Source organism: Trichosurus vulpecula, chromosome 1 (assembly GCF_011100635.1).
Source record: "Trichosurus vulpecula isolate mTriVul1 chromosome 1, mTriVul1.pri, whole genome shotgun sequence".
NCBI classification, from domain to species: Eukaryota; Metazoa; Chordata; class Mammalia; order Diprotodontia; family Phalangeridae; genus Trichosurus; species Trichosurus vulpecula.
The window spans coordinates 283,151,359-283,178,164 of record NC_050573.1 but is presented as its reverse complement, the minus strand read 5'-3'; the positions used below and the strand labels follow the sequence as shown (position 1 = coordinate 283,178,164).

At 36.6% G+C, this 26,806-nt stretch overlaps 1 protein-coding gene across 7 annotated transcripts in view; it reads right to left on the bottom strand.

Moving 5' to 3' along the window:
- Window positions 1-26,806, bottom strand: part of CSPP1 (centrosome and spindle pole associated protein 1) — a 135,858-nt gene that overhangs the window by 94,073 nt on the left and 14,979 nt on the right. For 6 of the 7 annotated variants that reach the window (XM_036766552.1, XM_036766589.1, XM_036766561.1 and 3 more), the window contains exons 4-6: window positions 21,233-21,336; window positions 5,202-5,282; window positions 340-441 (exon numbers count right to left, since the gene is read on the bottom strand). In XM_036766552.1, the coding sequence (XP_036622447.1) occupies window positions 340-441; window positions 5,202-5,282; window positions 21,233-21,336 (287 nt within the window). The remainder of the gene's footprint in view (window positions 1-339; window positions 442-5,201; window positions 5,283-21,232; window positions 21,337-26,806) is intronic. The other variant, XM_036766579.1, reaches the window with a different exon arrangement.

Sequence of the window (26,806 nt, the reverse complement as noted above, 5' to 3'; positions counted from 1 at the left end):
ATATTCAGACTATTTTTTAAACTACTATTTTAAATGTTTTATAGTATTGCTCCAAATATGGAGCATACTTATTTTTCAGCATATGGCTATGTGTTTTTTTTTTCTTTTCAAAAACCTCATTTTATGGACAGTCTAAAGCAACAGGCTGAATCACTACAGATTCTGACAGCTTGTAAGTTTTAGATGTGTCTGAAGAAAGAGGGTAAGTCATTTGTCTTCAAAAGATTTATATTAATAACTTGGTAAAAATCTTTAAAAGACAATCATTTTACAGCATAGTAAAAATTGATAAATATAAATAGTTTCATTCTCTAAAAAAATTATTTCAGCAAAACCTACCTCTGGATTTCTCTTCTCAACTTCTCTGAACTTTTCATTCCATTCTTCCTTGTCCCTGAGAAACTGATTGTACTCTTTGTTTCTTTCAAGTTTCAATCTCTCCTTAAGACAGACATCAAAAACAGTGTCACAATTTTAAACTTTATGGAAAAGGCAAACAACTTTATAGGATTCTCATTATATTAACATCACTAGGTTTATAATGAAATATAGTGCCATGGAGACAAAAAAAATGAAATCCAAGTCAGAATAATCTTATAACATAAACCAAAGTAAAATAATGGAAAAGGTTCTGTTCAAACAATATGCACTTCCTATATTAATAAACATCCTTAAATATTACTTTCCACATTGTCTATTAAAACGCTGAATTTGAAAAAACAAAAAGCAAAATAAATTACATAATTAGATATTGTCCATTATATATCACATATTTAGTCTATTTAATGAACAAATGTGTCTTCTTGCATAACAAATATTGCACTTCCTCTGAATAATACTGGTGTTTGAGAAACCAGGAACAGGTCTCTGGAATACTTCTGGGATGATCTAAGCCACAAGTGGTATCTAACAGTAAACAACTACCATCTTGTGAGTCTTGTACAACCTTGTACAACCCACTCCTCTACTGAAAACTCTCTAAGACTACTGACCTCTCAACTGCTAAACCTAATGGCTTTTTTCAATCCTCAGTCTTATAGGCAGTTTGATTGTTAAATGGTTTCTGTACCATTTAACACTGTTTGCAGGCCTTCTCTGCTCCCTGAGTCTCAACCCCCACCCCAACCCCCAACCACAGATGTTTTCTTCTTACTGGGTTCTTCAACTTGTCCTTGTCAAAATCCTCCATAAGGCAAAAGAATTTTACAGGTGGAAGAGGCCCAGGCAGGCACGAAGTCTAACCAATGCTTAGACAATGAATCCTCACTTCAGCATCATCTCCCAAAGCTCTGTCCTCAATGCCTTCCCATACTAACACCATTTAAGATCTAATACACTTCCATCATGCAGAGGTCTCCCATAGCAATGTATCCAGCCCAGATCTCTCCCTTGAGCATTCCCAATGACATTATAAATGTCTCCTTCTGGATTCAATGTTCTGCCAAAGACCTCAAATTCAACAAGAATTCACTGAATTCACCTCATAACTTCTCTGTTTCTATTGAGGACATCATTCCAATCATCCAGACTTGAAACTGCAACATCACCTTTCATTTTCCCTCTTCTTCATCCCAATCATTTAATCAGCTGTCAAGTACAATTCATTCTACCTCGACAATATTTCTTCCATCTGTTCCACTTTCACTAACGCCAATCTAGTTCAGTTCCTCATCCTTATTTCTGAACTTTATTTAAGATCCTAACAAGCTTTCCTGACTCTAGTTTCCACTCTTTCAATCCATCCTCTATAAAACTGCCAAAATAATCTTCATAATGAATAAATCTGAACTTGTCACTCCTCTGCTCAAAAACTTTCATAGGTGCCTTGTTGTCTATAGGATAACCTGGCACTTAAGACACTACACAATCTAGCACAATCTACCTTTCTGGCTTATTTCATGCTCTTAATCAATAAATAAACAGATTAAGCATCTACTATTTGCTAGGCACTAAGGACACAAATACAAAAAGGAAAAAGGTCCTGCATTCAAAGAATTTTTATTCTATTGGGGGAGACAACATACATGTGTGTATACATATACACACATATATATACACATACAGACACATACTATATGTGTATATATACATGCATACACATATATACATACATGCATGTATGTGTATGTTTATACACACACACAAGCACATATAAGACAGCTAACTAATTTTGGAGGTGGAAGGCACTAGCAGGTGGGAATCAGGAAAGGTTTCATGGAGAAGGTGGCACTTAAACTGAATTCTCCTTCACAAACTTTTTATTTTAGCCAACCTAGATTACTAGTTTTTGGATTCATTCCTTGTATTTGTAGGGTCTGTCTTTTATGCCTGAAACATACTGCTGTTTCACATCTCTTAAAATTAAATCCTTTTTCTATAAAATCTAGCTCAGGTGCCACTTCCTCTGTCAAGCCTTCCCTAATCTTGCACAAAGAAAAGTCACCTAAAATTTTAAGGGAGCTTTATCAAAATTTCTCTTTGCCCAAACATGGACTTTAAACAAAATAGAGGACTTTCAAGCTTTCTCAGTGAAAAGACCAGAACTGAATAGAAAATTTGACTTTCAAACACAAGAATCAAGAGAAGCATGAAAAGGCAATCAAGAAACAGAAATTGCAAGGGACTTACTAAAGTTGAACTGTTTTGTTGACATTCCTACATGGAAAGATGACGTGTATGATTCATGAGACCTCAGTATTAGGGTAGTTGAAGGGAATATGCATATATATGTATATATATGTTTATGTATATATATAAGTGAATGTGTATGTATGTATATATCTATGTGTATATGTATGTATGTGTATGTATGTATATATATATGTGTGTGTATGTATATATATATATGTAAAAGAGAGAGAGTAGACACAATAAGTTGAAGATGAAGGGAAGATATCTAAAAGAAATAAAATGAAATTAAGGGATGAGAGAGCAACATACTGAGAGGGAGATAGGGAGAGATAGAATGAGGTGGATTATCTCGCATAAAGGTGGCAAGAGGAAGCAGCTCTGTGGGAGGAGGGGAGAGGGCAGGTGAGGGGGGAATGAGTGAACCTTGCTCTCATCAGATTTGGCCTGAAGAGGGAATACCATACATACTCAGTTGGGTATCTTACCCCACAGGAAAGAAGAGGGAGGAAGATAAAAAAAAAAAATAAAAGGGGGGGGATGATGGAGGGGAGGGCAGATGGGGGTGGAGGTAATCAAAACAAACACTTTGGAAAGGGGACAGGGTCAAGGGAGAAAATTCAATAAAGCCGGATGGGTTGGGAAGGAGCAAAATGTAGTTAGCCTTTCACAACATGAGTACTGTGGAAGGGTTATACATAATGATACACGTGTGGCCTAGGTTGAATTGCTCGATTTCTTAAGGAGGGTGGGTGGGAAGGGAAGAGGGGAGAGAATTTGGAACTCAAAGTTTTAAAAACAGATGTTCAAAAAAAAAAAGTTTTTGCATGCAACTAAAAAATAAGATACACAGGCAATGGGACGTAGAAATTTATCTTGCCCTACAAGAAAGGAAGGGAAAAGGGGATGAGAGGGGAGGGGGGTGATAGAGGGGAGGGCTGACTGGGGAACAGGGCAACCAGAATATATGCCATCTTGGAGTGGGGGGGAGGGTAGAAATGGGGAGAAAATCTGTAATCCAAACTGTTGTGAAAATCAATGTTGAAAACCAAATATGTTAAATAAATAAATTTAAATTAAAAAAAAAATTTCTCTTTGCCCTTATCACATTCCACATAGTGACACACTTATGTTGTATGGCCCCCACAGTCAGACTCGGGGTTGTTTTTTATCTTTGCATCCCCCAAATCCAGCATAATGCCTTCTTGTACCTAACAGATATTTAATTATTGTTTAATTTAAATGAACAGATATTTAATTATTGTTTAATTTAAATGAACTAAAATAAGAAATAAGCATTCAAATACATCCAAAACTTCAACCTATATAAAAGACATAAGTATGCTTTTAGCACCACTCTTTTCAGTCATAAAGAAAATTAACAATTCTTAAATTTTGTATATTTTAAGTTAAATATATATTAGTGATATGAAGCATTTTTATATGGTTGTTAATGGCACTTCTTTTAAAACCATCTCTCTTACTGTGAGAAAATGACTCTTAATTTTATATGTTTCAAACCCATATATCCGTATTTAACTAAGTATTTAGATGGCATAAGACAGGATCTGTGATTTCTTTGGCATGGGGAATTCCCACTGAAGAAATGACACTTTGTCTGCAATTCATAGTTATTTTAAGGAGTTGCTCAGGGCAATGGAGAAAATTAAATGACTTGCTCAAGGTCATAAAGCCAGAATGTATGGAGAACAAACTTAAACCTCATGCTTTCTGACTGAGTCCAGCTCCCTATCCACTACATAAGGCTCTGCCTTCTCAGTATATTGTTCCCAGAGATGAGTCAGAAGCTCTAAGTAAGACACAGAATTGGATTTCTGAGGGGTAGGATGAGAAAAAAAAAAGGGAGTGGGGGATAAGAGTTTTGCTAAATAATCTAAGTGGTAGTAGCTCAGCATACATACCCTCATCCATCTACATATGTATACACGCACAAATAAATGACAACATGGTATATGTGGAAGACCTGGATCCAAATTCTACCTCAGATACTAGTTATGAGAAACTAGGCAAGTCACTTGACCTCTGTCCCTGAGGCAACTCTCTACGACTAAATCACAGACTGACTGTCATCTGCCTTAGCGGAATGAGTTCCTATAACAAGATTTAACCACGCAGAGGAGATCAAAGAACCTTTGCATCTTCATGTACATAGACGTCTAATTGTGTGCGCCCACAGGTGCATGTGTGCGTGTATGTGATGACAAAAGAGGCTTTTATGGTGGGGGAGATATATGAAGAAACAACTGTAGTACAAAAAAGACAAAAGGTATCGATCGTTATAACTTCAAAGAAGGAAAACGAATATCAAAGATTAATTTTACAGTTACAGAAAATGAAAAGAAACTGCTCAAAGAAAGAAAAATGTTTCCCACATTACATGACCAGAAATAATTTATAGTCTTTCTAGTAATCCAATGGGCCCAAATTTTCAAAAGAAAAGTAATATATCTCAAATAACTTTAATTTTTTTTTGCTTAGATTTAAACTAGAAGTACATTCTTTAATACTTTTGATTTCTTAGTAAAGCTGAACATTCACAACAATTAACCTACCTTGGCAGATAACCTCTCGGCAATAGGAAGAGATACTCCCAGATTAGATGGATCTATTTCAGTTGCAGCCACAAAATTTTTCTGTATTTAAAAAAAGAACTCTGATTTAACTTTCAACCGTGAGTATTTCATTTAATAAAAATGAATATTTTACATCCTATATTCCACAACACTATTACATATTGGAGGTCAAACTCCTTGAGAATAATGGCTCAGTAGCATGGACCCTTAATTTGGAATTTGAGGACCTGAATTGGAATCCCTGCTCTGCTACTCACTACCTGCAAGACCTTTAGAAAATCATTTACTTTCCAATTATTGGGTTTTATCTGCCTTCTCTGAAAAGTGGAGCTAAACCAGGTGATTTCCAAGTTCCCTTTTCACTCTAATTCCTATGATATTAAAATATAGACTAAGAAACACAAAATAATTAGAAAAAAATAAAGAGAATTTTATGCTATTTAGCAATTGACCAAAGGACAGACGTAGATCTTATTTTTCACATAGCATGGTATTCAAGGACAAAAAAAAAGGAGGCTGCTTTTCAGCACACATTCCTTTGCCAACCATATATTCCTCCATTATTAGTGTTAGTGATCTGTACTTCTTTACTTGAGGTCAGAAATCTCCTTTTGCATACTGCACAGACTGCTTTGGGTTTGTTTTCTTTTTTTGGAGGGGGGTAGAGGAGAGAAAAAGAGGGAAAGGAGACGGGGAAGGACAAGGAAAGGGAGAAGAAATAGTGAACAGATATATGCATTATTTACACATTATACATGAATTATATATTTCTATTTATGGAGTATTCGTGGAGTAAGACAGATTAACACTAAGATGACACTAGAAAGAGGGCTTGAGTTTGGGGATCCCAGGGATGTCTACAGTGGACTAAGTGGGAGAGGGAAAGAGAAAAGGAAATACCAACTGTCTAGTGATACAATTACAACAGGAAGAGAAGCAGAGTTCCTATAGCCGTCTACTTGCAGTAGACAGTTATACTTTGTAAGAAACCTAAGCACAGTATATCCAAATTACAGACTGTGTGGGCACATAGATATTCCAATAGACTCCAATCTGGCACCCCTGCTTCTAGGTCAGTCTCCTTTCCAACTGATTCCATATATGACTACCAAAACTTACTTCAATATAGTTCAAAGATCCTTGATTTCATCAGTGTGGGTATACAAGCTCCACTAACACACATAATGTTCAAGTTGATGGTTCCAAGAGTTAACGACCAAAAAACATTTGCTTCATAGCTAACCTTTCAGTGAGAAGAATACCCAAACTTAGCTAAGTTGGCATCCAAACAAAAGATATTCAGTCTATCCAGAGATCCACACTTGTCTTTTTATCTTTATAAACTTCCTAAAGCACGCACCCTGTTATTACAAACTTTGAGCATCCACATGCAGCAATGAGAAACCAGAGTATAGCTTTGGTATTATCAATTAATCTTCCTAAAACACTGCTTTCATCATACTATTGCACTAAGAGGTCTCCTTAAGGCTGGCTACCTTAAATACACACACACACACACACACACACTCTCTCTCTCTCTCTCTCTCTCTCTCTCTTCCAACTTACTTCCCACCAATATCCAGGATTCTGTCAGGTCTTTCCTTCTTAATGCCCCCCACATATGCTATGCTAACCAATTCCTATTTCCATTACTTTATTCTTTATTCTACCTAGAATGCCCTACCTTCTACAAAGCCAAATTTAGTTCATTTTGGTTTTTTAATACAGTTTTTGCTTTATGTAAGTGGACCAGTTCACAGATCTCTATGTGAAGCAATTTTTATGCAATGTGAATTTGCCCATGGATGTGGGGAAGGGAGGGAGAAAGAGAGGCAGGAAGGGGGCCACCCATCTGTGAAGGGTGGGGGCTGGCACAAGGTCCAAGGATATATGAAGGCCAGGGACAGAAAAGCAAGATCAGGAGGAGGAACACTCAAGGTCTGGGGCCAGCCACATGGGGGCCTAGCCGGAACCAAGGGGAAGAACACATGGGGGATAGATACATAAATGCCAAATAAAGACACAGACAGGAGTAAATGGATGACACATTGGGGTCAGGTACAGACATGCTATACCTGAGCACAGACAGATAGAAGACAGACACATGGGAGTTGGACACACAGGCAGAACAGGGCAAAGGTCTCTCTCAGCGCCAGAGATCTCAAGCCAAGTCCCAAACCTGTGGCAGCAGGGGTGGCAGACTCATTCTTCTGCTTTTGCTTGGAGGATTTTAGGGCGTTTTTTTTGGGAGGGGGGGTGGAAGGGGTGAGGATAGGAGGCCACAGAGTATCAAGCGAAGGCACAAGGGTAGAGAGAGAGAACACAGTATTATTGTTGTTGTTTGTCCTTCATTTTTGAAGAGGACCAATGACATTACAGATGATGTCTTGACGTGCGAGTGAATTGGATTTAAGTGAGACAGAGTTGCACACAGTTGGCAGCCTCACGTTCTCTTCCTGAGTCATAACAGTCCAATGAAGGTCTAAAAGTCAAGACGAATGGCAATGACCCAGGATGCAGTGGATGACCTTGACATCTTTGATGTGTGACCAAGCTCTAAGTACTCCATTGCACCTGCTTCAGTCACCTTCATGGTGGCTGGAATAAACCGTTCTCATGTGCCCATTCTACTGGGAAAAGTCTTCATATGCTTGGGGTAGACATTCCCCTAACTCACTGACACGCTTGAGGTCTGTCAGTCACCCTCAGCCTGGTTAGGCCAGTCTGCCTAGACTGTTTACTGGGATGTGGCCACTGTACATGCGACAGCTTCTTGGAGCCACAGGTAAAAGCTGGGTGAAGGTGGATACTGAAGGTGGATGAGCAGCCATGAAAAAGTTTTGGCAAGCCCTCACATCACAGGTACTAGTCCTCCTTGAATACCCCATATATCCCTGTACAGTAAAGTTAACATAGGTTTCTTTTTTTGGAATGTGGATTTCTTTCAGAATTCTTAAAGTCAAATGGGCATAAAGCAAATTTACATAAAGCGAGAACTGTCTATACAGGTAGAACGGCACAGTGGAAAGACTCAAAAAATTAGTTCTAGTTCTGGTTTCCTATTTATTGGCAAAGTGATTAGGGAAATCATTTTACCACTCTGAGATTTAGCTTTCTCATCTGTAAGATAAGAGAGTTGGTCTGAATGATCTTTAAATGACTCTTGACATTCTGTGATATGACCATTTAAATAGTCACTGAATCAACAAGCATTTATTAAGAACATACCATGTGCCAATCACAGTCCTAAGCACTGGTACTACAAAGGCAAAAAACAACTCTCAAAGGGATCACAGTCTAATAACAAATAATCTTGTGCTCTCTCTCTATGTACATATAATATAAGCCTCATCATGAGGTAGTGATGACGTAAGATCTCAGAAGGCTATGCCAGCAGAACACAATCTCCAATAACTTTCTGCCATCTTGGAAAGGTTTTAAGTATGATAATGAAGATAGACATTCTGTCCAAGGACCAACATAACTGATATTGAAAAAGGTCATATCAGTAGGCTGGCTGCTAGGTAATTAATATTTTTGCAACAAAAGCCCATTAAACAACAACAACAACAGAAAGGTCTTTAGTCCTATGTAGTCCCCCTTCTACTTTTATAACAAACAGCAGCAGCAAATGGCTGAAAAAGGGGTAGAGGGAGCTGAAATCTCGTAATTTTTACACTGGTGGTATCAAACTCAAAGAGAAACAAACAGATCCTCATTCAGCACACATTGCCTTAAAAAACCACAAATTAATATTATCTATGTTGTATTGTATTTTTACTTATTTTGTGAAACATTTCCTAATTATATTTTCACCTGGTAGGCACACTCAGGAGTTCTGCAGTGAGAATTTGACACTTGTTTTACACTATGTATAAATACTAACCCGCTGGCATTCTAAAAGTGACACTATTGTCCAATGACTAGCAAGCTTAATAATATATTGCAGGAGAAATCGAATCACATAAATATTGAGATTCTCTTACTAGAAATTAAATCAGAGAACAAGAGGGAAAGTGAATCTAAATGAAAGGCTGTCCTTATAAAGGCCAATAAGAGACTTAGTAGAACTGGTTTCACACAAGCCCAAATGCAGTAAGAAAAATCATCAGTTCATGGTATACCTGATCTTGTTTTGCCATTTTCACAATAAACATAAGCCAAAAACATGCGCCAACATCCATTTAAGAGCTTGACAAAATTCTTCAAGCCATGTCAACATTAATAAGCAAAACTTAAATTTGAATATAGACACAAGAAAGATGACAAAACATACATGCATGTGTACGTGTGTATGCTGAGAGAGAAAGAGAGAGAGAAAGGAAGGAAGGAAAACAGAGTTAAGGATGAAGAACCAGAATCCAAAGGCTTATAGGTTATTCAGAAGCATCTCATCTATAGAAAACTCTGGAAATAGGCACTAAACCACATAACAAAACAAACTATTTCTTATGATACATGAAACAAGTGGTTCCTAATATGGAAGTAATTCCTGAATCTGCTACCTACAAGTAAGGCCATTGACAATATAAGGCCATGGTCAAAATCAACAAAATAAAAAGATAAAAGAAGAAATCACTGAACATGATTACAATAAGCTCCAACCTGACCTACTTAAATAAATTCCTAATGCCCTAATGCCAAGAAACAAAAGGAATAGAGGAAAAGATACCAACATTGCGACCATTTCCTTTAGAAGTTTAACCAATATAAAGGAAATAGTACAATCAGGCAGCTGAACAAAAGAGCCCAGAAACCACATTGGCCAGCAAACCCTTTGCTGAACAGACAGACACGGCAGCCAAAAGCAACGTTAGTTTAAAATATAAACTTACTATAGCAAAACATTACAAATAAATATAGTGAAAGATTATATATGAGAAGTACTACATTATAAAACAGAGAAGAGAAGATGAAGGGAAAACAAATCTATAAAACACTTGGCATGAGACTCAAATGAACCAAATAAACCCGAGACCATTTTATAACTAAAATGAGATAAACAACAAATAGACAAAAAAATAAAACATACCTGGAGCATTTTAATAGCAACCTATTTTCATCATCTATGTCACTGGAAACACCACATTTGGACTCTAACAGCTCAGTTCTGCATGCGCTATATTAATATAAGAAAGTAAGTAGAAATGGCACTTAAGAAAATGAAGTCAGGAAATTTAGCATTTCAGGAAAAACTGCTGGAGCGGGCTTACTCCAAAGAGAAGACATCTATGCCAGAGTTAATAGTTTTGAAAGCACTGAAGGACCAATTAACAACATATCTGATAAAGGGGTAATTACCAAATAATTGGGAAAAGGCATTACTACCCCAAAAAGGGTATCTAGAGGCCATCAACAACTACTGATCAATATGCCTCCTTTTTCATTCCTATAAACTCACTATAAAACTATAAAACAGTTACATAAGTGGCTTAAAGTTGTAGTACATACAGACCTGTTATTTATCATTTGTTGATTATTTAAAAAACAATTTATTTAAGCAAAATGTAGAAGTCTTCTCTAACGAGTTGTCTCTCATGAGATTCTTTGATAGAAGCTACCACAAAAGATAATGTTGCTCAACGATGCTCAGAGTGTATCAAGCAAGGCATAAAACAAGGAGGGTATATACCTGCCAAAATGTTAACCCTCCATGAAGAAGAGTATTGTGCAGATTCTAAATAGCAAAGGGATCCCAATACGTAGTGAGATCCTCCAGATGCTTCTGTTTGCAGATAATATTACAATGAATGACTCAAGTCTCAGTCTATTACAGGACCTCCTCGATAAAATTCATGGTTAATCAATCAACAAGCATTTATTAAGTTATGTGGCCCTTCTCCCCCCTTGCTAATGATGTCTCACTGAGATTATCTTTCATTTACACTGTATATTTATTTAGAAGAAGCTAAGTGACAGTCTAGAGTACTGGGTTTAAAGTCAAGAAGATCTGAGTTCCAATCCTGCCTCACATAGTAGTTACAGCCTCAGTTTTCTAATTTGTAAAATGAGGGTTCTAGAGGGTAAGAGAGGCCATGACTGGGACAATCACTGCTGTCAATGAGCTTATTCAAAAGAGTTAAGTTTTACAAACCATACAGCAAAAACCAAATGGATGTGATGCTTACTGCCAAGCCTATCATATGCATGATTTGGATGGGCAGTGGTTGAATTATCAGTACATCTTTATTGGACATCAGTACATCAAATGAACAACAAACTGGGAGCAGAACAAAATCTGAAGAGGACAGTTTGGATTGCAGTTGAGAAATGACTTGTTTTTAAAGAGCCCGAGCTATTTCCTAGCACAAAGACCTATCTTTTGTTAATATCAACATTCTTTCAGCAATATTTTTGGGCTACAAATCATAGAATGCCACAATCTCCACAGGATCTGAACTTCAAGTGAACCAACAGGGCAATAGAGATATATGATGAGTATATATAAGTACCCTGAAGCTCTACCACCAAAGATGACTTGCATGCAAAAAGTAGTGTAAAAGATACAATCCCAGAAATTTATCTAAGTAAATAAACTGATCATATACCAAGGAGAACAAGGGAACAGAGCAATCCAAGTGCCCGTGAAACATTCAGAGACCTAGAGGAAAGCCGCCAGCATGTTAGAAGGTCCTCTATGGAAGATGAATGGAAGGATACAGGTAAGCATCACCCAAAATGAGAAGAAATCTATGGGTTGAGATTGGCACTCTGGAAAGGAGTATCCTGTGGATGAAATCACAGATTCAGTGAAGTCCCAAACAATTCAACAAATATTTATCAAGCACCTACTATTAATATTAGTACCTTTGTGGATAAAACATACAAAAAAGTATGATCTTACAATGTAATTAAGGAAGTGAGGATGCACGTGTTAAGTAATTAAATAACAATACAAGTGTAACTAAGGATTAAAAAGACTGATATAGTCTAGCGTACCAGTAATTCTCCTGGGAATCAGATACCACTTTTTCAAGCCCAACTTCAAAGCCTGTACCTTCTATAAAAGCCTTCACAGAACACTTCAGTCATACTGATTTCCCTTAAAGTATTTACAAAGTCTGTTAATTCAATATTTATGTTCCATCTTTGTGATAATTTCCAGTGTCTTCTAGTACTTCTAATTTCTATTCTAGAGCTAGACCAGGAATACTAAGAAGCCTGTGGAAGCAATCTAGGGATATGGAGGGGAGATTTAGCACCAACTTTCCAGACTTATTTTACATCATTCCCGTTTACACATTCTACATTCTAGTTTTGACTGTACTATTAGCTACTCCCAAAACTCAATTTGTCATTTTTTCATGCCTTTTCATAGGCAGTTTTCCATTTCTGGAATGCATGGCCTCTTCACTTCAAACCTCTTTAATAATAATAATAAAAACAACAATTAACATTTATATAGAGCTTTAAGATTTACAAAGCACTTTACAATTATTATCTCATTTATCCTTACAACAATTCAAGAGGTAGGTGCTACTATTTTATCCTCATTTTATAGAAGAAAAAGCTATCAGAGACAAAGGTTAAGTCAGTCAGTCTAAAAGGTATTTATTAAGTACTTACACCATGCCAGACACTATGCTAAGCACTGGGGACACAAAGAATGGCAAAAGACAAACACTACTCTTGAGGCGCTCACAGCCTAGGAGGAGGCAACATGAAAACAACTATGTACAAAATATATACAAGGTAAATTAGAAACAATCAGTAGAATTAAGGAGGATCAGGAAAAACTTCTTGTAGAAGGTGGAATTTTTCTGGGACTTGAAGAAAGCCAGAAGGTGGAGATGAGGAAAGACAGAGAACAGTAGGCATGGGAGACAGTCAATCTGGAGATGAGGAGTGTTTTGTGTAAGGAACAGAAAAGGCCAGTGTCACTGGATCAAAGAGTACATGAACATGAGTAAAGTATAATAAGCCTGGTAAAGTAGGAGGCAGCCGAATTGCGAAGAACTTTCAATACCAAATACAGGATTTTATATTTGATCTTGGAGATCATAAGGCACCATAAGAGTTTACTGAATAAGGTGGGTTGAAGAAGTTAGATATGTTCTTTAGGAAGAATAACTTCACAGTGAGGGAAAGACGGATTGTAATGGTGAGGGACATGAGACATGGGAGATCAACCAGCAGGCTACTGCAACAGTCCAGGTATAAGGAGATAAGAGTCTGCATCAGGGTGGCAGCAGTGCAGAGTAGAGAAGAGAGCATACATAAGAGATTTTAGTTAGGAAGGCAAAATCAACAGGACTTGGCAATATATTGAATATGGGAGATGAGAAAGATTTCAAGGATGACACCTAGGTTGCAAGCCTTGGGGGATGGGAGAATAGTGGTACCCTTAACAGTAATAGGGAAGTTCAGAAGGAGGGAGGGTTGGGGGGGTGGGAATAAATGAGTTTAGTTTTGGACATGTCAAGATTAAGATACATAATTTCAGTGTGAGATATCTAGGAGGCAACCAAAGTTACAAGTCTGAAGTTTAGGAGGGGTAAGTAGTTGGTTAAGTAGATCTGAGAATTATGTACATAGATGATAACTGAATCCATGGGACCTGTTGAGATCACCAAGTGAAACAGTATAGAGGGAGAAGAGGACCTAGGATGGAGTGGGGAACCTGTAGCCCCAAGGCCACATGTGGCCTTCTAGGTCCTTGGGTGGGGACTTTTGACTGAGTCCAAGTTTCATAGAACAAATCCTTTTATTAAGGGTATTTGTTCTGTGAAGTCTGGATTCAGTCAAAGGGCTGCTTGAGGACCTAGAGGGGCACATGTGGCCTTGAAGACACAGGTTCCCCATCCCTGACCTAGGACAAAACCCTGTGGGATACCTATTGTTAGGAGAGATGATTTATATGACGATCCTGCAAAGGAAACTGAGAAGGATGGGTCAGAAAGGTAGAAGAATAAGGAATTAAAAAACATTTATTTAGCACCTTCTAAGTGCCAGGCACTGTGAAAAGTGCTGGTGATGCAAATGAGAAGATGACAATCCCTGCCTTGAAGGAGAGGGAGAAGACAATAAACAAAAGGAAGCTGAAAAGGGTATGGTGCCTTGCCAGAGGGTATTTGATATGATATGATGGCAGTGGCAGCAGTGTCTAAACCAAATAAAGCAGCCAGTGGGAAATGTAGATGGTCGGAAAATTCTGAGCCCTCTATAAAGGAAGGTTTTGGGAGATCTTCACTTTGCCCTCCAGAACTCTGAACAGAAGGAAAAGGGAACAGAAGGTACAGAGGAAGCGTTGAGTACTAAAAGTGAAGCAATCTCCATGATATTTCTGGTGATGAGATCCTGGGGGAAGCATGATGATCTTAAGAGTCCAAACCAACCAGGGCAGCTGGTAGGAAATGACTACTGACTACTGAAAAGGAGCAGTCAGTTAGCTAGAAGAATAAGGAAAGAATAGTGTCCCAAAAACCTCATGAAGAGAGTTATCAAGGAGAAGGGGGTGCTCAACAGAAGCAAAGGTTGAAGAGGTATCAAGAAAGATGAGGATTGGATTTAGACATTTGGAGAGTGGTAAACAGTCTGGGGTAGGCCAGTGAAAGGAATGTCAAGTAGGCTAATTAGGTGATCTAGATGGGTTTAAGGAGTGGTAGTATATGCAAGCAGTCTGGGGTGGGCCAAGAGCTACAATGAAAGAAATGTCAAGTAAGATAACTAGGTGATCTAGGTGGGCTGGGCTGGGCCAGTTGCCTTGGGCAGAAGTGCCAGTGATTTGGGCTGCTGAAATTTATGGAAAAATTCAGGGATTGGGTTGCTTTCAAAGACATGGTCTTCTCCTTTTAGGGATCCAGGTCCTATCACTCCATCATTCCTCTCTCAAATGGGACCCAAAATCTTTTGGGGTAAGGAGCAAAGGTCTTGGCTTCTAAAACTGCTTCCTGCCGGCAAGGGACATACAGCTATCCCTGCCTCACTGCATCCCATTCAAAGGGCCAGACTTCAGAACCTGGCTAACACCAGGTCCAGTGGGCTAGGGGCCTTTGACTCTGTCAAAGGCTGGTATGCAGCCTGAGCAGCTATCTGAAAATTGATGGCCTAGAGCCTGAAGGAGACAAATCTGGCAAGGAGGTTAAGCAAACAAGGACCAAACATGAATAAAAGGTATATGATCTATGATTGGGAGGAGAATGAATATGGAGCCTAGTAGAGAAAGGAGCCAGGATCTCCATGAAGAAGATGGTTTGGGGGCACTGAGGTTATCATGGATTTCTTGCATTCAACTAGCCTTTTCCAAAATACATTCAATATGAATCTCTACCTGCCCAAGAGTTACTTATGTACATACAGCAAGAGGTGTTTTCCAAGACATATACACCACTCCCACTAGAGACAAGCAGGTAGTCTAGGGCTAGTCTGTTATCAAGAACCACATTTGCTAGGGAATCCAAAGACTGCTGGATTTCCCGGAGACTGTAGGCTGTCTTGTTTGCTGACATGGTCTCTATAAGGTTAGAGAGAATAAGTTCATGTTGTAGGTGACCATACCAGGGCATGAGATATTCTGTGCTCCCTTTTTAAGGAATCAGAGAACATTTCCCTAGAGTCCACGCTTTGCCCTTTTCAAGGTAGAGGTTCTGAGCTTTGTGGCACTGAAAATGGAAATTGGGGGAGCTAAAAATACAAAGGTGCACACCCCAAAGTCTTTATAGGCTGTTAAGCATTGGATGGCCAGGATGGAAGAGAGTGAGAAGAAAGGAAGTGTAGGCATCAATTGTAGACAGTCTTCTCAAAGAGTTTAACCACAAAAGAGAAGAGACAGAGGATGATAACTAGAGGAAGTAAGTAGTTTTTGAGGATGGAAGAGAGATGGGCATGTTTGTAGACAGTAGAGTAGTGGTAGATAGGGAGAGATAAGTGAAAGAGTGGGGATGATGGAGATTGCAATCTGCCGAAGAAGATGAAATGGAATAGAATCACTTGTGAATGTGGAAGGGACTACCCTGGCAAGGTGAAGAATGGGGAGTGAAGTTAAACTGACAATCACGACTATAAGACTGCTGGGCTGAAATTAAATTCTCACCACAGAAAGAGCTGCTAGGTGCCAGACAAAGGTGAAGAAGGAAATAGTAGCAGAAGGTATCTCAGGGATGTGAGATGAGAAGGAGGAAAGAAGACTGAGCTCTGAGGGAATGGCCTCAATTTTTATCGAGGATCATGCAGCTATTAAGTATCTCTGGTTGGACATGAACTCAAGTCTTCCCGACTACAGGTCCAGTGTCCTGCCCCCTGCATCTTCTCACTGCCTCTTAGAATTTTTATCTTCTTTCAAGACTCAGCTTAAGAGCACCTCCTACGTAAAGACTTTTATGCTCCCTTCAACCAGATGCTCTAAATGTCTTCTACTTACATCTCTAATTGTCTTGTACTGCCTTATCTGTGTAAGGTAACCACCATCACCCTATTCCCCTGAAAAATATAAATTCCTTGAAGTAACCTAAGTGCCCAACACATTATCTTATACGTGGCAGTGGAGCTGTTTATGGTGAGGGGAATGTTGTGGAGTTGAGCTGAAAAACCAATGAATTTGGAATGAGAAGACACTTCAGTTTAAGTACAACAATATCTTTCTTTCTATTCTAATGGTCAAGATGAAGAGATGTTAGAGGCTACAAAGGTAGGTGGATTCAGAACTGAATGACCAGACCAAAAGAATAGTACATTAATACCTCTACTGTCAACCTGGAAGGTTATCTAGGTGCTCTATCACAGGCCTTGTATTGCTTAACATTTATGTTAATGACTTAAAGGGCATATATAGCATATTTATCAAATCTGCAGACGACCCAAAACGGGAACCCGTAAAGTAACATACTAGACAACCAAAGTCAGGATCCAAAAAGATTTCAACAAGCTAAATCCTTGGGCTAAATCTAGTAAAATGAAATTTAATAGGTATGTGTGTAGATGGGTGGATAAATAGAGAGGCAGACAGATACACATAGATAGATTGAAACAACTTTACAAATAAAGAATACCAACCAGTGATATCAACCAACAAGCATGCTTAAATAAATATATGAAAAAGATTTAAAGGTTTCAATGAATTAAAAGCTATGAGTCAATATGAGTCAACAGTGTTGAAAACAAGAGAACTAAAAGCTGTGGTAATCTGCCCTGGTCATACTCCATTCTTAGTTCTGTATGTCAGCTCTGAACACCAAATGTTAAGAAGGACACTGAGAAAATGAAGAGTTTCCCAAGGGAAGTGGATGAGGATGGTGAAAGGCCTTGAGATCATTCCATATGAAGATCAATTAGAAGAAATGAGTATTACAAGAAATGAGTATGTCTAACTTAAAGAAGAATCAGGGAGGACATAATCACTGTCTTCAAGTCTTTAAAAGACTGTTATGTGGAATAAGGATTTGTTTTTTACTTTTTCTGTTTGGCCCAGAAGACAGAACAAGGAGTGATAAATAAAAGTTGAAAAAGCGTATTTTAGTTCAATATAAGGAAAAATTTGATAACAATCAAAGCTATCCAAAAGATAAATGAGTTGCCTTAGGAAACAGATTTTCCTTTCACCTGAGGTTTTCAACAAAGGCTGAAAGACCACTTGTTGGTAATGCTGTCAAGAGTATATTTACTCCAGTATGGGGTAAACTAGATGGATTTTAAGATCCCTATCAACTTTCAGATTCAGTGAAATTCCAACTCTGATACTTACTTTCCATGCGATCCTGAATAAGTCATTTTACTTCCCTGAGACTAAATTCCTTCAACTATCAAATGAAAACAATACCTGGACCACCTGTCACTTGAGGGGGTGATCGTTCCTTGGAGAGGATACAGGCCATCGACCCAGTGGGGTTTTCAACTGGGAAGTAGATCAATGACAATAAATAAGCAGTATATACTAAAAACTGCATATTTGTATTAGTTTAATCTTAAATACACCTAAAGGAGGACATTTAAGTGTCGTAACTAATGTCCACTGATTGTTCAGAAACTCCATTTTTACAAAGGAATTTAACCCTTATTAGAAAAGAAAGAAACCTGGAACAGCCTGGGAACTAACTAGGACAAAAGGGACAGGGTAAAAGAAAGGGTAGCTATCTGGATGTGTTTGGGGATAGTGTTTAACGTCATGTGAGTTCCTTCAAGAATCAACAAGCTGAGTTTGGCTTATAGCGCTCACAGAGCCACTCCTTTAGAAGAGAGGCAAATAAAGCTGTACTAAATGCTTTTATCAGAAAGTATCTGAGTAACGCTTTCCTAGAGGCATATCTAAAAGAGGAAGATTAGTTGTGAATAAGGTACTTTGTAAACTTTAAAATGGAATGATATATAAATGTGAGCTAATGTAATATAATCTAGTGGCTTACATTTCTCTTAGATGTATCACTTCAGAGCCCAGCAGAGTGATGAACATAAATAGATTAGGCATTCAACAAATACCTCTTAATACTGATAATACAAATGTAAATGCTCATCTCATAAAACAACATCCACCACTTCTAATTATCACAACAATTTTTTTTTTAACAATTGCATTTATTTACTTAACATATACTATGGAACTTTTACTACCAAATAACAGCTAACTCTTACACAGGACTTTACAGTTTACAGAACACTTTCTTTACAAAACCATAAGGTACAAGTACCGTATTATCATTCCCATTTTAAAACAGAGTTTCTAAGGCCATAAATTTCCAATTCTTTTACCGGAGTCTAAGTTCTTTAGATGACTGAAGCCAGTACAATTAGTGAACCTGGGAGACTAAGTTCTTCATAGAACTGAAGACCAAGGGATGTCACTGGAGGGAAGAAACAAAGACTGTGGATGTCTGTTATCTAGGGCTCCCATATCTTGAGCTATGTGGTTGAAGAAATAGCTTCTGGACAGAATGAAACACCTAACAGAGTCAAATAAATTGGCTAGAAAACTTAGAGCTTGACCTAGCATCTAGCCTAGAAAGAATGGAAACAGAGATTTCTTTTTTTTTTAGTGCATCAAGGAAAGAGGAGACTAAGAAAGCTAGTTTCTTGAACATTTACAAAACCTATAATTTTTCCTTACTGTTACTATAAATTCCTTTTGTGTTTTCTATTAACTCCTAGTACTAAAACCCTTATAAAACATACATAAAAAAAATCTGTGTACTGTTCTGGAGCAAGGAAGATTGGAAGAAGTTTGCATTTTCTTCCACAGGAAGAAGTGGAGGAATCAAGGTTTCAAGGAGGAGGTGGCAATGAAAAAACAGTAATGTGTACTGCTAAGCCAAGTCCTACCCTGGTAGGGAAAAAAAAAGTAAGGGTGAGGGATCAGTATAGTGCGTTTCATAGTATCATACCATAAAAGCGGTTTTTTTCTTTAAATTATTGATAATGTATCTTTTTTATCATCTGCTTCTTTCCCTCAAACATGCAAAAGAAACAAGCTATTTATTGTTCAGTTAACTGAGCTATTATAACATAATTATACTACACTTATAATTGTCCATAAATAAGTCAATAATTTAAACCCCCATAATAGACAGTTCATTAATCAACTAAATATTTCTCCTATCTACCATTTAATAAAGTTTGACCTACTCATGATTAACATATTCATTTAAGTGGTGATAAATGGCATGGCAGATCATACATGAATTTACATTAACAGCAAAGTCTTTGGAAAGAATTCATGATAAAGCAAAGATAGCAAATGCAATGCAGGAATCAAGACAAGAAATTTGATTACATTAATGAAATACATTAATGATGTATGGAATGTCATCTTGCAATGAACAAGAAAAGTTATGAATTACTACATTCTTCAACAACACAAACAAAATAATTTTTCTAATTGGTGGAGGAGCAGTCAGAGGTGTGCTGATAAGTGTTTTAACAACAGGCTCACCAAAACACACTAGCACACTTTTACATTTAATCGGCCTTGTTAAAATTTTCTCTGTCACTTTCCTAAATCTAAAGAACAAAACAATGATGCAAGCCCTGATTTGCAGTGTTTGCCAATTTCCAAAGTGCTCACATTGAAAATGTAACAGCTCTCAACAGAAAGTAGGAACTAGTCCAGCACACCCCTGTAGCAGCAATCTCAAACACAAAAACTACAAGCTACTAATTTCAAGAACACTTAAGAGGTTGCATATTTTAGGTACTCTACCTTTCTTTTTGCCTGTGTAATACCCTAAAGTCAAGAAAAACAATTGGTAAAAAAAAAAAAAAAAATTGGTAAAATGCATTTAAAATTCTTTCCCTTCATATGCAAAAATGTTTTAATTAAAATAAGAAGCTAAGATGCAGGTGAGATAAATTCAAGAAAATCCTATAAGTAAAAACATCTTGATTATTTCCAATTATTTTACAAATATAAACAAAGCTTAGTAGTTTACAAATCAAAATGGGCTTGTTTTGATATTTATTATGAATCTTAAGAGTTTTAACGTGTCTGATATTAGTGAACAAACTGCATTTAAAAGAAAGTTTATATTCAATAGGCGAAAAAATTAGACAAAAAAATTCAAGAGTTCAGTGGCTAAACAACTATACGGCTACTTACATTTACGATCCTATTTTAAAGGCAGAAAATAATTCATAACTGTTATTGTGATCAAAAACAAATCATAAAATATCTATTATGAAAAATTACAAGAGTTACTTCAAAACATATCATATTTTAAAGTAAATGTGAATTCAAGATTTAGACTTTCATTCAAAACTATAACCTGTTGCTCTATATCAGGTAAGTGGACCTACATAGCATTCACTGGTACTCTACCATTTCCCTAATGTGCACCTTTTTACTCTGACTTTGTCTACTACTATTTCTTTCTTCTCTCCCCAATTTTTTCTTCCCTATGTATGCTTTCAGTTTTTCATTGCCATCTACATGCATGATTAAGCTCTGCAAGTAGCACCTCAGCACTTAGGTTCTGCAGAGCAAACATTCAAACGTTTTTGATGAAAGGAGTCCTATTCAGAAATGTTTAACTTATGCTACTGCTGCCATCTTGAACCTCAATACCCATCTTTATTAAAAGAATCTTTACCTGAGTAAGATATCGTCTGTAATCTTGCCGAAGTTCTTCCTTTAGCTTATGTTTCTTCCTTTCATAGTCTTCACCAAGTGGTAAACTCAATCCATAGTCAATCCCTGCAAAACATAAAGTGCTTATCAACAACTTTAAACAATAAAACTTCATTTTCAATGTACTCTTGATAGAATAAAACAGATTGGGAAAGTCCACTTTCTACCTTTTGATTATTAGCAAGCCTCAACTATTTTAATCTTTGAACTACAACCAAGTTGGCAAAATAAAAACAAAGAAAAATGATACATTTAATGTCATCTAATTTGGCTATCATTTTTGGGAAAGAAAACTCTAAGAATCTTAATTTGTCCACTTACAATTCTAAAAGGACATGTAATCAACATGTATTTTTTGGTGGGGAAGCATACAAAAATAAATTTGTAAAAAACACTTTTCTTAGCAAATATATTTATGGTCGTCCCCAGTTTCACCTTAAGATAAATTTAAATCACTGGCTTTGAAAAAACTACTATTTCATAGAAACTAATATTCACTTAAGTGAGCTTTAAAATTAGATTACATACTTTTCAACTGTTAATTTTTATTATAAAAGACTATGTCAAGCATAAGTGACAGATGACTATTCTTTTCAGGTTTTTGAAGGTCCTCTCTCTTTTTCTGTCCTTACTAGATAAAAAAATATAATTTCAAATATTTTCATTTTTAACAAAATAGAAGATTTTCCTTTTCAAATCCAGCAAGGACTACAGTTAAGATAACTAGCTACAGTGTATATGTTGCCATTAATAACACCATTTCTGTGCCTTGTTCCTCACAAAGCAACTAAAGAATGGGAACTTGTCATAGGCATGACATATCACTGCTTTATTACATCACTAAAATATTTCAGAAATTTAGCCAAAGAGCTATAAATTACAATGAATGCTCACTGGCTTTTACAGATTTTTATACAACATACACTATAACATATTTATCCAGTTTTCTTCATTATCACTTTACTGCCATGTTTATTGCTGAACTACTCAAATATCACATCTTCTATACCCCTTAAAATGACTTGCATATTATCAACACACACACTTCCCTAAAGTAACTCATTACTCATGCTGATAATAATTTTCTTTCAAGAGTCTAAAGTCTTCCATAACAAAAAAGTATTAACTATTCATTTTTTGTTCAATAGCCTTCCTTTAAAGTAGCCTTCCTTTAAAATTAAGAAAACTAAACCTCCCTTTGGAGAAGTTCTAGTATCTATCATTATAGAGGAAAAAGATTTTTTATTCTGATCTCATCCAAAATAAGGTAAAAGAGTATGATTTTTTTTATTTTTCTGTTTTTGCATTTAGATAAATTTTCACCCAAAGGCAGTAGTACAATAACTATGAACTGAAGTTAAATATCTGAGCATACATGGTCATAATAAAGGCTTTGTTGTGCAATGACACTATATGCTAAGAGGACTTAAGTTAGTTAGCTCACAGTCGGAAGAGTAAACAAACTATTCACATCTCTCAGAGAAGTACAAATATTATATTTAGCAATGTTGTATTTACTTCCCTGTGTATCTAGTAAGTTACTTTATTTTTGCTTATCAAGACTATCTGCCTTTTAATATAAATTCAAATGTTACTTATAATGCTGTTATTTTTTCAGCTCTACCTGACCAAAAATTATGTAATTCTAAACAATGTTCAACCACTGAATTTAAGACATTATTTTTGAGGAACTCTATCAACATTCAGTGGCCTCATAACTAAAATACTGAATAAAATTAAAAGTATGTAGAATAAGCTAAATTTTTCCATCTGTTTTAGCACTTCAAGGTAAACAGTAACAATGACATACTAAATTTGCTCAATGATCTAAGGAAATATAGAGACCTACTAATTCAATGGTTGTCTTCTGATGGTTCTAGTAGCAATTAAGACTTAAGGGTCATTTTATGGTCATTTGTAGTGATGACACTTCACAAAGTAAAGCACCAATGACCACAAAAGAGTTAAGAGTAAGTTTCACAAATATGACCAAGTAAATACTAGCATTTATTTTATATAGCAATTATAAGTTAAATGAAATCAATTTATATGACTAATGTATAAATCATTCCTAAGAGGTAATTGAGACATATTTTAAATTAAATTTATTTTTTCACATAGGCATTATGTTAAATCCAGTCCATTTTAAAATGCCCACTATGAACAAAGCACTATGCTAAAGAGTCACTGGAGATAGAAAGACAAAAACAAAGCATGCCTCCTGTACTCAAGAAGTTTTTACATTCTACAAGGAGGCAACAATGTAGACCCAGACTAAGGAGAAAGAAAACATTAAATAACTTAGGAGGATCAGGGAAAGATTCACAGAGAAGTACCATGTGAACTGAGCTTTGAAGGCAGATAAGGATTCTGAGAGTCTAACATGAAGGAGGATGAATTCTCGAAGAGGGCTTGTACAAATTCTTGAGAGCAAGAGACAGAATATCAAAATCTACAAACAGGTGCTAACAGCAGCAAGAACAGGGCTACCTCTGGTCACCAGAAAGCGTCAGGGTTTTCAGGAAGGTACGGGGCTGGGGGGAAACTACAGCATCTTCCAGAAAAGCAAGCAATGCTCAGATGAAGACAGCAGTCAGGAGTCCAGTAGCTCCAAAGTCCCCAGCACTCTGTGTTGCAACACCAGGGAGAACCCTGAAGATACACTACTCTGAACCTCAAAAACTGAGGCAGGTAGAAATCATCACAGAAACCCAGAGGACTCAGAATGAGATCAAGCAGGGTCAACCACCTTACCCAACTCAGGAACCAAAGCAAAAAAGATAAGTAAATCAAAGAAACCCAACTAGAATCATTTACTGTTATAGAGCTAAAGATATTCCAAAAGGAGAAAGTAACACTATAATAACTGCAAGCAGTGACTGAAGTAAAAAATTGGTTTTCTACAAGGTCTACATACACACTTAGAATAAATTTTTAAAAGGAAATGAACATTCTAAAGGAAAGAATTGGGAGGAGTATAAGCAGCTTAAAACAAGTGGTTAATCTTAGCAAAATAACAGATTCTCTAAAACTGAAATTAGACAAAACAGAAATCAATGATTCCATGAGAAAACAAAAAATATACAGGGTGTTCCTAAAGTCTGGACACATAGGTAAAAATGCCTATTTTCAAGAAACAAAATGAATGAAATTTTCAACAACATTTTATTTAATTGGAATATTAACAAATAACATCTTCAACATGATTTCCATCATTTGTAATGCAAAAGTTGATGTGCTTTGCAAGATTCATGTGAACTCAATGCAATAACTCCACATTGCCGTCAATTTTAGCACATTTACTCTTCATGCATTCAATCAAGTGCGTTGTGTCTGTGATTCTCATTTAGTACACCTTCTGCTTTAACATACCCCAGAAAAAGAAGTCAAGGCGGCTAAGGTCTGTTAATATTCCAAATATTTCAAAATATGCATTTTTGCCTGTGTCCAGACTTTAGGGATACCCTGTAGAACAATATCAAAAGATTGAGGAATAGAAGAAAATACAAGATATCTGATATAAAAAACAACTAACCTTGGGAAAAAAAGGTCAAAGAAGGAATAATCTAAAAACTATTCAACTCCCTAAAGGCTAATTTCTTCTTATAAAAAATGGTATGCATATTCATAAAAAGTAGATATGGATTAGAGGTGTATAGTCTATGGCCATAGTCTCTGACCTGACTGGGGATTTTTTTTTAAGCACAGACATTATATTTCAAGAAATTACAAATTAAAATTGCCCAGATCTTTTTTCCGAATATGAGGCCAAAGTAAAGAATCCACTGACAATTCCCTAAAAGGAATCCCAAAAAGAAAAGTCCCAAAAATATCATAGCCAGAATCAAGAATCAAAGAACACAATGCTGCAAGCATTCCAAAAAGAGTAGTCCTGGAGAGACCTGGAAGCTAATGCTATAAATGGAGATCTTGAATATAATTCCAAAAGGCCCAAGATACAGGCTTATAACCAAGAATTACTCTGCGAAGATGAACATAATCTTAAAAGAGAAAAAAATGGAACTTTAACAGTATAGAGGACTTTCAAGCACTTCTAATAAAAAGGACTAGAGCTGAACTTTGAAACAAACACGAGTTGAAAGAAATGTAGAAAGCTAAACTTATTTGAGCAAATGGAAGGAGCTATATGGTAATACGGTGCAAACATTCTAATAGGGAATAACAAACATGCTCCTTCAGAGCCTTAAGGTTTTGAAGGGTACTGAGGAAGTTAAAGAAGAAAAACAGAAGATCTGGGGGTGGATTGATTCTGTTCTGATGGTCTGAAGAAGAGAAAGGGATGGAAGGGTAAAAGGAAGATTACTGCAGAAAGGAGGAAGCAGCTATTTTTGCTATTCCTCCTAAGGGGAATAGGTGAGAAAAGTACACAAATATGGAGAAACAGATAGGGAAGCAGACATCAAATGGATCTCTTACCTAACATGGACCAAAAAACGAATGAATACATTCACATATACACCACACACAAATGCTCCCTCCAAGAGTTCAGTATAGAAATACATGGGGCAGGTGGAAGAGGGATCAGAGGGAGGGGGGAAGAAATAACACTAGGTAGGAATGAGCTACAACAAGCCAAACAAATATCCTCATCCTGAAGAGACTAAGGAAAAGGAAAGAAAGAGAGAAGAGAATGACAGTATGTGTTAGCCACCAATTACGGCATGCCTGAACAAACTGGAATATATGTAATGGAATGTATTATTGTGCCATAAGAAAGAACAAAAATATATTTATTTTGGAGGATCTTTTGCAGTATGAAATGATGCAGTCAAGTGAGCAGAATCAGAAGAATTTGCATAAGAACACCACCGCCTCTGCAAAACTTTAGAACTCTGGCCAAAGCAATGACCAGCCAGGACCTCCAGTAAAGTATGCAACTCACTTTCTGGCAGAGAGGGCATAGACTCGAAGGTACAGAAAGAGAAAGCTATGTTTGGACATGGCCACTATGTGGATTCATTTTGCTTGACTATGCTTATTTCTTACCAAAGTTCTTTTTCTTTCACCTTTTAATTACATAAGAAGATGGAGGAGTAGGGATTAGCAATAATGATTTTTTTTAAAAACGGGCCACTGAAACATTTTTTTAAATGCAGAGAGAGATTAGAAGGAAGTTCAGAAGGAAGGACAAACAACAGGATTTATTATGTACTTTTAAAAAAATAATGCTATATGTAATGCAAATCCAGTTTCTTTTTTATGTTTTTTATTTATGTAATGTAATAGCTTTCCCAATAAAAGGACTTTTAACATTTGTTTTTTCAAATTTTGAGTTCCAAATTCTGTTCCTCCCTCCATTCCCTCCTGTCTCATTGAGAAGGCAAGAATTTGATATAGGTTATATATGTGCAGTCATGCAAAACATATTTCCATGCTAGTCAAGGTGTGAAAAAAAAAAAACAGACCAAAAAAAAAGAAAGTAAAAAAAACTATGCTTCAATCTGCATTCAAACTGTGATCAGTTCTTTCTCTGGAGATGGATAGCATTTTTCATCATAAGTCCTTTGAAATTGCC